The sequence below is a fragment of the Ceratina calcarata genome, unplaced genomic scaffold (genome assembly GCF_001652005.2).
Source record: "Ceratina calcarata isolate Rehan_Ccalc_2016 unplaced genomic scaffold, ASM165200v1 scaffold151.2, whole genome shotgun sequence".
NCBI lineage: Eukaryota > Metazoa > Arthropoda > Insecta > Hymenoptera > Apidae > Ceratina > Ceratina calcarata.
Window position 1 is genome coordinate 820,864 of NW_017136308.1, and position 12,985 is coordinate 833,848.

At 40.9% G+C, this 12,985-nt stretch overlaps 1 protein-coding gene and 1 long non-coding RNA gene across 5 annotated transcripts in view; one reads left to right on the forward strand and one right to left on the reverse strand.

Moving 5' to 3' along the window:
* Positions 1 to 1,089: 1,089 nt before the first annotated feature.
* Hs3st-A (Heparan sulfate 3-O sulfotransferase-A) overlaps positions 1,090 to 12,985 on the reverse strand; it is an 82,904-nt gene continuing 71,008 nt past the window's right edge. For 2 of the 3 annotated variants that reach the window (XM_018036372.2, XM_026819417.1), the window contains exons 3-5: positions 8,864 to 8,957; positions 2,627 to 3,128; positions 1,090 to 2,073 (exon numbers count right to left, since the gene is read on the reverse strand). In XM_018036372.2, the coding sequence (XP_017891861.1) occupies positions 1,456 to 2,073; positions 2,627 to 3,128; positions 8,864 to 8,922 (1,179 nt within the window). In that variant the 5' untranslated portion in view covers positions 8,923 to 8,957 and the 3' untranslated portion in view covers positions 1,090 to 1,455. Of the gene's footprint in view, positions 2,074 to 2,626; positions 3,129 to 8,863; positions 8,958 to 9,253; positions 9,310 to 12,985 lie in introns of those variants that run through there. The other variant, XM_026819418.1, reaches the window with a different exon arrangement.
* On the forward strand, positions 4,588 to 6,321 carry LOC113465198 (uncharacterized). Of its 2 annotated transcripts, none has more exons than XR_003390041.1 (3): positions 4,588 to 4,981; positions 5,655 to 5,755; positions 5,831 to 6,321. It is a non-coding gene; the product is annotated as an uncharacterized LOC113465198 (long non-coding RNA). The 2 variants fall into 2 exon arrangements; XR_003390040.1 differs by having other exon boundaries at positions 5,851 to 6,321.

The window sequence follows — 12,985 nt, forward strand, 5'->3', positions numbered from 1 at the left end:
AGTCCGCGTCGGGGGCGGCAATTCGAAGCAATTAGCACGCAAGGACGAGCGAGTGAAACGTGAATACGAGAGGGGACTCAGGATCCCCGATAATAATGAAGAGTCCTGAGGGGCCGAGGCATAAAGTGCATTAAATTGCATGCACTCGATTTAATGGCTTGACTCGTTGCCGCGAGCCTCTTCAACCCCCAACACTCGAGTTCGCGTGCTCGAGCATCCTTTCTGAAAGGGGCCGCAGGATTGTTACACTTTTTTAAGAAACCGTATCACGCATCATTTCTCTTTCTGTCTTTCTACGGTTAATTAAAAAGAATTTCGTTATTGCGCTAATCCAATACTGGTATATCTTGATATGTCAATAGTGAAATCACTTTCCTCTCTTTCACGTAAGAATTTTAAAGTTAAATAGAAAATCTGTCAAAAGCTGTTTGTAACTGATATAAATATTTGTTACCACTAAATTCGAGCACATTGGCGCCTTGTAAATTGCTAAACTAAACTCGTTTCATCACCAGTTTGTTAGCTGGCTGTCGATCTTACAGCTAATCGGTAAAATATAAAAGATACTCATCCTTATCAGTCCCCTCCGCGATGAGAATAGCCAATTGCTCTTGAAGTATCTTGTTCTCGAAGAGTTCTTCTACTGTTGGCCAAAATAAGGAAAACATTGACGACGATATACATAGATCTTCTTAAAAATTGTATCGTCTTGTCGAATTCGAATCACGAAGATGCATTCTTCCTTTTGTCCCGTTTCTTGATTCGCTACCTTGTCGAGCTCTTCGAAGTTGTTTTCTATCGCAGCCACAGAGCTGCCTAATTTGCCACGATTCCCCGGACGATGTTTTTGTTAATCTCGAGAAGAGGAAGTTTCTCACGTAATCCCAGTAGTTCCAGATTTTCGAGGTATTTCGCAGCAATTACAAGCTTCCTTTAATCGTATCAAGCACAGGAACCTTGATCTCTTTGTTAAGAAATTCTCTCGGGCCAGTTGAATCGCTTCGAAAACAAATTCGTTTCCACGTTTGATCTTCCCCGATGAGCCTCGTAATTTTCATTTTCAAACCTAAAATCGCAAAAGTTCAAAAGTTGCGTGCGAAGATTCCATCGAGTTCTACATCCTTGTATTATTCAGAATTTGCTCGACGATTTGAATGCATCATCCCATGACCTAGCGATTTTCATTTCCAAACTCGTGTAAGTTGCGTGTAAGGGTTCCATTGTGCTTAACATTTTCATACCATCGTCCAGGATTAGCTCGACTTCTTCGTGATCCTCATATCTAAATTCAATCAACACGAAGATTCAATCAACTACATCCTTTGCCTTTAACGTTCTCGTAAAATAAATCCTCTTCGTGAAACAGGGGTAGCTGGGATTCTGTCCGATAAATAAACACTGGTGGCTGCGCGTAAACCTCCGCATCGTGGCGATCGAACCACGTTACTACGACGGTTATTCCTCGGGCCAACCGAGGTCCTCGCCAACGAGCTCGTAGAATCGTTGGTTGTGCTCGTTGAAGAACCTCCTCAGCTTAGTGACTACTATAGGATTCACTCGGGGATGCCGCCTGCCTTTGCTTTCCTTCAGACACTTTTCCGAGGTTTCGTTGCGCAGACAGTAGAAACCCTTCGTATGATTGAAGTAGAAATTGTGCCTACCGATCCGCGGCTCTAAACCCAGAAAGTTCTCGATCCTTCTTAGCTGAGGCACCGGATCCTCGATCAGCTGATCACCGTTCACTATCAATATTTGCTCCCTGGAGAACACCTCCAGCCATCTGTGCATGTACGTGTGGTAGAGCGAAATCGCGACCGGCCTGTACGACTCGTTTATACTACCGTCTGGTCGTATCACTAGTTCCTCAAAGCTGCGCGCCGCTTGCTGCTGTTGTTGTAGCTGCTGCTGTTGCTGTTGCAGTAGCACGCTTCGCGGTGTACCGTTCGTCATGGTAGACGCAGTGGCGGCGTGCGTTCGCAGCTGAGTGTAGTCGGATATCGCTCTCGTCACCGGTTCGCGGACTATCAACAGCAACTTGACGCTCGCGTTCATTGCTCGTATCCTCTCAGGTACCTGGAGTTCAAGAGATCCTTCGTTTTTCCCATTGCTACGTAGCTTGTTAAAGTCGAAATCGTACACGTGTCACGATACGCGATTCGACGTCTCGAACTTATAAAACGGATAACATATTTCGATGTCATCTTTTACTTAATATCAGCTGTGGAAAGCTATGAGAAAGGGCGAGATAATTACATTTTTAAGACTATTTCAATTCCGAGGCTGTGTGTGAGATACGAATAAAAGGATAACGACTTCTTTTTAACGAGAATTGTTCGGGGAACACGGGCTACGCGTTTTATAAAAATTACCATCTAGTGAATGTAGTCTTAAGCTTCTAAATGATCGTGAAAATAAAAGTCCCTCGCCGCGAGCTATTTCAACGAGATTATCGGACTATGGTCGTATTTAAATAGATAGGTCAGAGAGATGGAATTTAATTCATTACGTACGAAACTACCTGGGCGTATCTTACAATTATTCAATAATACACACGTTTAGAAACATGATACAGTATCCTGTTCACGTGGATTCAAAAAGAACTAAAAAATTGGATCCTGTGACTCACCTCTGGCGTGACGAAGTAACTGGGACTCTTCTCGATGGTGATCTGGCCCCGGAACGAGTACGGCATTTTCCGCCGGTACCACTCGAGGCCCTTTACATAATTGTCGTCGCGGTCGAAGAAGTGAACTTCGCCTGCGGCTTTTTGGATCTGCGGGTGGAGAAAAAGCATCTCGAGGAGGGCCCGGGTGCCACACTTTCGTACACCGATGATGATCGCCTGAGGTAGATGTCGGCTGGTGCGCGGGAAGTGCACTTTGCTGGAGAAGAGCAACGGCGGGGTGGCGCGCACCTGGGATACGAGCTCGACGGTACGGCTCTCGACGGCGGTCGCAGCGTGCAGACTGTACACTGCGCTGTCGTAGAGAATGTGGAAGGTCAGGAAGAGGGAAAGGAGAACGACCGTGAGGAAGGCGGCGGCCATTTTCGGTCTAGATATGCCTACCACCAAGATGCAGTCTGTCGTATCGCCCTCGGCCGGCCTCATGGCGGAGCGGGGTATCCACCTGTAACAAAGACGGATTTATTACTGTGATAGACGTACGCAATTAATTTACACTACAAACATGAAATCAAATACAATAAAATAAAAATGCATATAACATATTTTAATCAAATTTAAATTTAATTAGACCCGTAAACAATTTCATAAACATACAATTTCCATAGAACGGAATTTCTCATTGAGTTCTGTCTCGTTCGAGTCTCGCCGAAAAGCATTACCAGATTACAGCGCGTCCCTTATTAATTCGTTGACACGCAACACAGTTGTTAACAGTCACGCGCCGGCCGCAATTTATTCTTTACATGCAGCGCGCGTATTATTAACACACCGTCGTACTTAACTGATCAGTACTCGCATACTGATAAGCACGCGTTACACGCTCCGATGGCGTGCGTTCGGCGACGACTTCATCGCTTGCGAAGAGACACGACGTGCCTCGGGACCTGCCATCAGCCTCGGATCAAAGGAGGAGTAACTGGGGATGGTTATAGCTTCATCCTTCAAGGGAAAGTCCCGGAGCGCAAATAAACTCGATGAAACGCAATTTTCGAGAAAATATTTGATGTTCTGAATCGAAGAGATGAAAACTATCGTGATTAAGACGCAAAACGAATCTCATTTTGTAAACCTTTTCTAAATTTATTTTATTTAATAAGAAATTGAAAAAATGAACATATAATTACGTCGTCTCAGACTCGAGTGATTGAAACTTGAAACGTACCGCGAATCATCGATTTTAAGCTTACCCTCGCGCTTCGCGAGGAGGAAGCCCAAAACTGCTTCGTAGACCAGAACCACGGGAAACTTCAAATCCAACCCTGACTTTCATCTCCGTGACTAAATGGTAACACACGTGCACACACTGGTTCCGCCAAGGCACGTTCAAGTATTTACCCAGGAGCGTAATTGAAACGCGATAAAATGAACGGAAGGAAAGTGAACGGGCGGTAGTGCGGTGGTGCGCTGTCACTGTTCTCGGGTCGCGTAACTTCGAATTCATTACGTTGTCGGCTGTGCTTGAATAACGGCATGTACGTACTACGTACATAGTACTACCTACGTAGTATACTCTCTGTACGCGTCACGGAGCAACCGCTGATAGAGTTGACTCCCGGAACGTTGAATTACCAGTTCACGTTTAAACTTTTCGACCGGGTTTCGGCAATCGCGATTTACCAGTGTTTCACGGAAGGAAGTATGAATGCATCGAATGGGCTCATCATATTTTATATTTCGAGCATGAAATCCGCTGTTCAAATAACTTTTTTCTAATTGCTTCTAAATTAAATTCATCTTAATTATTACTGTTCAGCGATTTGTGTTAAAAAATTCGTTATTCGTAACATTATGAATAGGTTCCATAAGAAATCGTAGAGACGGAATAAATTTCACAAAACTGCATTATTTCTTCAATAAAAGAAATATTATCAATTGTTTTAATAATTTTAATATTATAAATATACAACAAATATCTACAATTTTCAAATTGTCTACTAGCTTGTCAGGACGTCTGTTTTACTTTATAAATCTGTGCATAATACTAAAAATTGTATGCAATTAAAGATGCTCGCACGTTGTCCGAAGATTGTAATGCAATTAATATAAGAATCGATATCGTGGAATAGAAATCTTGACTGAGTGACGCGACGGGATTAATTACGGCGAATTGCATCTCGAACAGCAGCCAGGCGGGAGTTTATCGATACTGGTTGGGACGATAAATCAAGCAAGAGAGCCCGCATGTGAACCCGCGGGAACGCGGACAGATCTTTCGGTGGCGAACGGAGTGCGCTCACCAGATAAGAATAATCGCGTCGGAAACGTGGACGTCGTGCGATACTACCGCCTGTTAAAGTAAGATTAATTAATCATCCCGCATGCAATGAGCATGAAAAAATTGTGCTCGCGCACGTCCATCGCCTTTTCGTGTTTTGTCATTGCTTCCGTTCCGTTTGCGCTTGCACTATGTTCGTCCGATGTTTTTATGGTTTGTTAACTCCGCTCGAAGCTAAACACAATTTCAGGAGTCTCAGATTTTATTTGAATTTCAGTAGGAAGCAAATACCATTAAATTTTTGTACTGGATTCTTGGTTAATGTTCTTCATTTAAAAATCGCGCAATAGAAGACACACTATTCTTCGTGAAATTATAGACGTTCATAAATGAATTCGAATTCACGAGTAGACACATAATATTGCTTAATAATAAATGGAGAAACTGTTACGCGAGGAGGAAGAAATAGTTAACGGAACAAGTTTACCAGAACAGGTTACACTATATCAGAACTCAGAAAACGGTTAGTTTCGTTGCGTCTGCTAGAATCGATAAATCAGCCTGTGTATGTTGTTCCTGCCCCAGGGCAGACCAAGAACAAACCACGTATAATACCGCGTCGCATCGGGTACATCGTATCGGATAAGGATAGTCGTGTGAAAAACAATTCGCTGCGTGCTTTCTATCCTAAAATTGAGCCCTCTCAAGAGCTTTTACGATTACTGTACCTCGTAATTAAATGCTTATTTTCAGTTTTCCTATTGGTATATAACAGTTACATAAATAGTGCTTTGTGAAGAAACTCCGATGCTTACAGTACAACAGCATCTCCACACGGAAGCTCATACTCGTAGGTAGATAAGCAATGATTAAAGTTAATGACCGTTACATAAAATGCAGTTGGGTAATAGTGCCGTCTATTTAACAAGTTCTGAACGGGATATTGCAGTCGAATTGAATGATACTCGAGAAGCTCGCCGAGCGAAAAGCAAGGGATCTACCGATGGATGAGGAGGAAGCATTAACGCGCTGCTCGCGAGTGTTAATGCTAATGGAGAAGATGAAGAAAAAGGAAACGGCGTGTTGGAGAAGAAGTAGAAGAAGCCGAGGCATGAAGGTGCTCAGTTTCTAAATAAAGGCGCTTAATGAAGTCTCCGGCGAAGAAGGACATCGAAGCGAGAACGGGAACTTTCGATCCTACGCTGCAACGGGAATAAATCGGAATTTAAAAGCGATGAAACTTCCAACGGAAAGCTCTTAAGCTTAGAATAACTAACGAACGTTTAAAATCGAGTGGCTTTCAAGAGAGAGGACGGTGTTGCTTCGTCGTGTCGCGTCACTTTCTGGCGTTGTTCGTCATCGATTTCCTATGAAACCGGCGAGAACACAAATCCACTTTCAATAAATATGTTTCCCAAGATGTTGCACCTGTTTCGTCGGCACAAGCTATAAGTTTCGTTTCGTTACTGAATGAGATTCATATGCCAGCTCTATTTTGATTTTAACTTAAAAGACAGTTGTTAACGAAAGTAACGAATTACCTCAAACCGATAACTATTTGATTTTCTGAAACACTCTTTAAGTTGCACTTGGTAACTGAAAAGAAAAAACACTTCACGTCTTGGAAATCATTTGTGTCATTTGTTTGCAAATCGAAGGTGAAGGTTTATTACTTTCAGATGCAATGAAATAACAATGTCTCGTTTCCTATCTTATCTTTTCATAAAACTAACAAAAACAATTTTTGAAGACTGCTTGAAGTGTGAACGTTTATATTTGATTACTTATCTGTGTTTATTTTTTACTTCATCTTATCGTTCAATTCGCGACGTCTTATCATCAAACGTCTTATTATCAGATATTAATTGTCAATTTAACGTTACATAAGCGGAACGGGACGATCGGGAGATAGACATCCTCGCGAGAAATTCGAGTTTTGTCAATCGTTTTCTGGCTTGGAACGAACGGAAAGGGGAAGTTATCAGCCAGTTGGAAGGCAATTCGAGGCATCAAGCGGCATCGAAAAACCGCAGGACCGTTCTACCCTCTCTACCCTGGTTTCGATCAGTTGATTCTAGCGACCAAAGTCAAGGGAGAGGCAAAAGAGCGAAATGGTGGAAGGAGGGTGGCAGAGGGCGAGGTCGGCCTTTCGGCGCAATGCCAAATATTTATCTCGCATCGGCGGGATCTCTCTTTGGGAAACCATCGACCGTATTATCACGACAAATTGCAATTTCGGCGGGTTAACTTCCGCGCGAATGACCGAATGACGGATACGCCCGTCCCCGCTGCTTTTTCACGTATTATTCCGCGTCGCGTGTTACGCGCGTTGCTTCATTACGAACATGAACTCAACAAGGGTTCACTCATACATTCAATGGAATCCGACGGCACGTACGCGCGTTTTGAATTTTGGTTGAAATGCATGCGGATCTTTCCGCTTCATCTTCTGCATTCGGAATTTAAAGATTGGAATTTCGATTTAATAAAATAACTAAACGAGAATGAATTTAAAAAATAATAAAACTACATCGATTCTGTTTTTTTTTTTATCGTGCTGGGTTTCATGCGACGTATGAAAGAAAAAATGAGAAGGCATTTTTCATGGTAATTTACTTCGGAAATACTTTATTGAAAAATTATGCGATTTCCTAGAAGATTTTCGATTAACACGAAAATACTTTCCACTATCCGATCGTGAAATTATTTTACAAGAGGCCAGCTTTTCAGTTACACACCGTATACCGTCATTTTTCGTTGTAATTCGAGCCGAAATAGGGGCGGTTATGATATGCGCTATTTTCTAGCAACGTGGCTTGCGTCGCGTACACCGTTTCTACGTTTTAATTACATCCGGTCCTGCCTACCGGTTCGTGACTCCTCGCCATGTCCGTTGCGTTCAAATTGAAGACCTTATCTCGCGAATTGGTTCAATTAGAATCCGCGGAAAGCAACAATCAACCAGTCACGGACACTGAAGCCATACTTAAGAAGGAAATAAGAGAGGATTTTGACTCGTTTTATAATGTTAGAGAATTGTTATCTACAGAATATTTTATTCAAAGAAGTTTTTAAAATTTGTTTGATATTAAAAGAATACAATACGGCCGGTGAAATAAATTCCTATTCACAGTTTACTATTTCTGTTTACTTAAACATATTTCATTTGTATACAGTGCTGCCAGAATTCATGAGAAAAATATCAATCCGCGGTGAACGTGATCGTATAACGGCGAAATATGAACAATACGGACTCTGAAATTTAAATATAAAATATAAAAACAGAATCACTATTCTAAATCCTGTTGCATTAAGAATTTTTGTTCGTTCGACTCTTTTTTATCTTCAAATGTTTTTTTTTCTTATTTTAATCTGTAGGTACGCTTAAATATTTTAATTCGTTGTAATGCTCAACATTTTTTATGTTGACCGTTTCTCTTGTACGTATTGCAAGTTTAACGTAATATGATTTTTTAACTGGTTTCTGAAACAGTCGCTGGAATCACACATTTAACTAATCAAAGTAAAAACATTTAAAAATCGCACTTTATCCTTTTTTGCCAACCCAGTTTCCATCGTCGAGAGCGACGCGTTTCGTTTTGTAAAGCATTATTTTTATTTGAATACGACAAACTTTAATTAACACGTATTGCCAGGAACATACTGCGGAAGCGGATAACGATTCTGCACTTTCAGTAATTCAAACATGAATACATCTTGCATGTGACGTTCATCAATTTTAGTAAACGCGAATTACTATTTCATGCACATGTACATATCTTTATACAATTCTATTGCTCGATTTTAATAAATTATACAATAAGCAGTTACAGATAAGACTGATCTAACTTTGAATATTCTTGTATTTATTCATTCATGCATTATTATCAACAAATTATCTCGACCAGTCGATTCTCAATTTTTGACGAATTATTTTTCTGTTAAAAATGAGAATTACTTACAATACATCTATAGGGGACTGGGGAGACCACTCTCGACGAGGCCGTGCCTTGTTGGGCATTTGCGTTGATTTGTTTGTTCACATCCTTGACGATTCTGCAAAAACATAATAAAGAAGAAGATTAGATATATATATGTATAATACTTATTTCTATTATGTTTGTTCAATATTGAAATGTGTATAGAACAAATGAAAAAGGTTTAATGAATAAAGTATTTCGTTTTCGGTCACACTAGTTCGTCAATTTAATTAAAGTTTATCACAGTCATTTAACATTAACCGACACCGTTTACGCAGTTGACGATTAATTCTAGCATAGAATTAAAGCACGCTAACACGAAGGCTATTAGCAGAGAGCCAACGCGATATTTCGAACTCTAAACTTTAGCACCTGATAGTAAAGACTTCTAATACAGCAATTAAACCAGTGTTACTAGAGCGAGCACTAAGAACACAGTGACTCATCGCTTCGCTAGACAGTTTCGATAGCGGCGATAAGCAAAAAGAGTGAGGAAGAGTGGGAGAGGTGAGCGTCGATCAGCTGAGACGGTTGAAATTGACAGTAGGGCAATAACCTGCTCGCATCGCTCTCTCTCTCTCATTCTTACGCGCGATGACGCGCCTAGTTAGATTCGCAACAAAATAAAAGTGGAGAAACACGATAGTTTTTGAAAATAATAGAAATTCCAGTAGAACCCCGTCATTCGCAGTGATAAATTCCAGACTCTGTCGGGATAAAATGGTTCAGCAATAAGTGTAGCAGTGGTCAGTTGGCGCGTATTCTCAGCCTTTCAAGGGGAAACCACTTGGTTCAGCGCTACACGCCGGAATGAGAAAAGTTATAACGTTGCCGCCGCGTCTGCATCGTGAATTTTCATTTTCATTCCCAGTAACGCGAAGCTTATCCCAAATTGCTCTCGAAATCGTTTGATTTTTCATATCCGCGACGAAATTGCGTTCTCGTAAGGATCCTTCATTTGGATTGACGACACACAGACCGAAACGAAAAAAATTAAAGCGTTGCTGTGGGGGAGATCAATAAGTAATAAAAATTTTTAAAAAAAGAACACTGATATTTTTCTACGATAGCCTACGGGGTTTCATGGGACACACGAGCCGATTTTCATGAACCCAGTTCAATCTTTCTATCGAAACGCTGACTGAAAAATTGTCTACTTGAATCCTCATTCATATATGCGCATCACCATAGACTATTTGCTCTTCAATAATACTTTAGTAAATAGTAGTTCTTTCATCGATTACTATTCATGAACAGAAGTCGCCAAAATTAGCCTTAATTTCTCGTGTCGGTATAGCCATCAAACGTGACACACAAAAGCCCGTAAAGTGATGGGTTTATTGGTGTATATCGTCTGTGGTTACTGGTTATATAAATTGGCAGGCCGATTAGAAAGCGGCAGCAAGTTATTTCTATCCGGATCCAAAACGGATTCACCGGAAACTGACGGCCGGAAGGGTAAATCCGTTGGCTTAAGACGGCGTTAAACGATGGTCATGACAGCGTTGGTTTGCAAACAACGGTAACGATGATCGATAACGAGAGCAAACAGCACTCGCCGATACATGTATTACTGCGGAGAAACACCGCACGTTGGAAACTCTTTCTTACGAAACTATTCTACCGGATTCTCTGTTTGCTGTGTCGCCAGCGCGACCTCGTTGCCATTTGTTTGCTCACACACTGAAGCTTAAATGCTGCCGATATGCAAACTCGAAAATCTTCGAGGTTTCGTGCAGTTTTGCGGAAACCAAAAGGATAATGCGGCTAGGAAGATATTCACTTCTGAATGAAACTTACATCGTTACTACATAGACGAAATAATGACAGATATGTAAAAATTTGCACGATATTTAAAGATCGCTAGTATAGTAAATTAACAAAAATCATATGTGTTTTTAATCATTTTTATACTTGAATTGCATTATTTGAATATCTGTTAATTTTACTTTGTGTAATAACTTGGTACACCCTTGGAAGTGTTCTTTTGTTGCTAAATTCCCTAATACCCTTTAACAATAGATAATCTCAAGCAATTCAACTCAAGGGAGCAAGGAGAGGTGCAAAAAGGGTGGTTGACGGTACACACGTAGTGAATACAACAAGACCGCAACTCACCGCTGTCCGCGTATTCGAGAATTAATTTCGCGCGTATAAATAAGCTCGTAACAAGCAAGCGGTAATGCCAGGCTTCCAATTAAAATGCTTCCATTTCGAAACGTTGCGTTGAACGCTAACGAGCTAAAGGCTGAAGCGGAAACCGTTCAATTATGCAAATTCCCTCGCTGGATGGTGTATTCACCTTTTCTCAAACGCGAGACGCGCCTCTAAACCTTTTCATCTTCAGCCTTTTCTCGAGATGTTACATTTACTTACGAGAAAAAAAAAAACAAGAATTTGTGAAAATATCTAAATACACCTGGCTGTTATCTAATTAATGTCAACCATGAGAAGTTCGTAATTTTCATCAATTTTCTAATCTAATTCTTAAATATCTCGGTCTCCCAACGAACAATTTCTTAAATTATTGAGAAGCCTTCAAAGTTAGGAAATTTTCATTGATAAAGCCGATAATATCGTCCTCGAACTTTTAAGAGAACCTATTCTGTATCTTTTAGAAAGAAACTAACGATAATGAAATTACTTAATCGCAAGACCTGGTACTTTTTGGTAGAAAAGCTTGACGGCCTCTGCGAAGACGGATGAGCCCTCGGGAAACAATTTTAGCTCGAGGTTAAACTGATCTCCCGCGCGCGAAAAATTTTTCGCGGATGTAATTCGTTATCCGTGCTCGTTCCTCTCGCGATGCTTTCAACGATATCGTTCGCAAAAAGTTGAAAGGGAACAGAGATGAGAGGAACGGGAAATTATTCCTCTCCAATATGAATTTATGAATACATTTAAGCGCATTAATAAGTAGTCTAACACTTCAATAAAAATAGCATTTAATCTATTAATAAATTAATTTAAATTCAAAGATTTTTAACGAGATTAAGTAGTAAATCGCTTGAGGTAATTTAAATTGCTATAAAACCACCTTCTTAGAGAAAAATAGAGTATTTGCAAGGAGACTTTGCATTTTCTGTCATAGCAGTTCTTCAGAAACAAAAGGAACTCACGAAGAGGCGAAATCGATACATCGAACAAGCGGAGAAGGTTTAATGATGCTAACGGTGGAAGGATGGCGAGCGTGTGGGTGTCTAGAAGCGATGGTAACACACGATATTCTTCCGGTTGCATAACCGAACGGTTCTTACAAGGCTACGGTGCACGGTTCGTCCCGGACGCCCGTGATCCTTGAAGACATGCAACAAGAGAGAGAACACGCAACGCTGGCCGCACGGGAGGGGTTTTTTTTGTTTCGCGATCCATCGACTTCCTCGGGAAAGATGATTACGGGCCTTTCTTTCGATCCTCGGGCAATTTGCGTTTGCGACGATCCGCATACCGATCGCGTGGAACTCGAACGTTTCCCGTATTCGAGGAACGCTTTTTGGGTTGGACGTTTTTACGACAAACGTTCGCGGGAAAAATTGTAAAGACGTTCTTCAACACTCTCGCATGTATTTTGTTAACATTAATATATAATAATTTTCTTATTCCGCTTAAAATACATTCACGACTTCATAACAATTATATCTCTCGATATTAAATTTTAATGAAATGTTCCGTTTCATTGGACAAAACCCAATATCGATATGGATCGCATTAAAACGCGCCATGGGTAATTCGAATCACGAAGACTATTCGAAAACTGCAACCAGCAAAACCGCATTGGTTTCACAACGAAAGTTGCTTTCTACGCCGCGGGATGCGAAACCAAGGAGAGTTTAGGTCGAAGAGAACGATGGGGCGGATGTTCGATCGTTTTCCACGGGCTTGAATAGCTACTTTTAAGGGCTTTGCGTTCGATGTGCACCGAGCACGCGAAAATTGTGGAAAACTTTTGCTATCCGCGGTCGATCTACGCCGATCGATAATTTCGAAGAAACTTCGGACCGTGTTACATACCTGAATGTCTATGCAAACTTTCTAAAATATAACTTCTTACTTATTCCTTTCACTCGCATTGAGTCATATTTTTTTGTGATAATTGTATGAAAT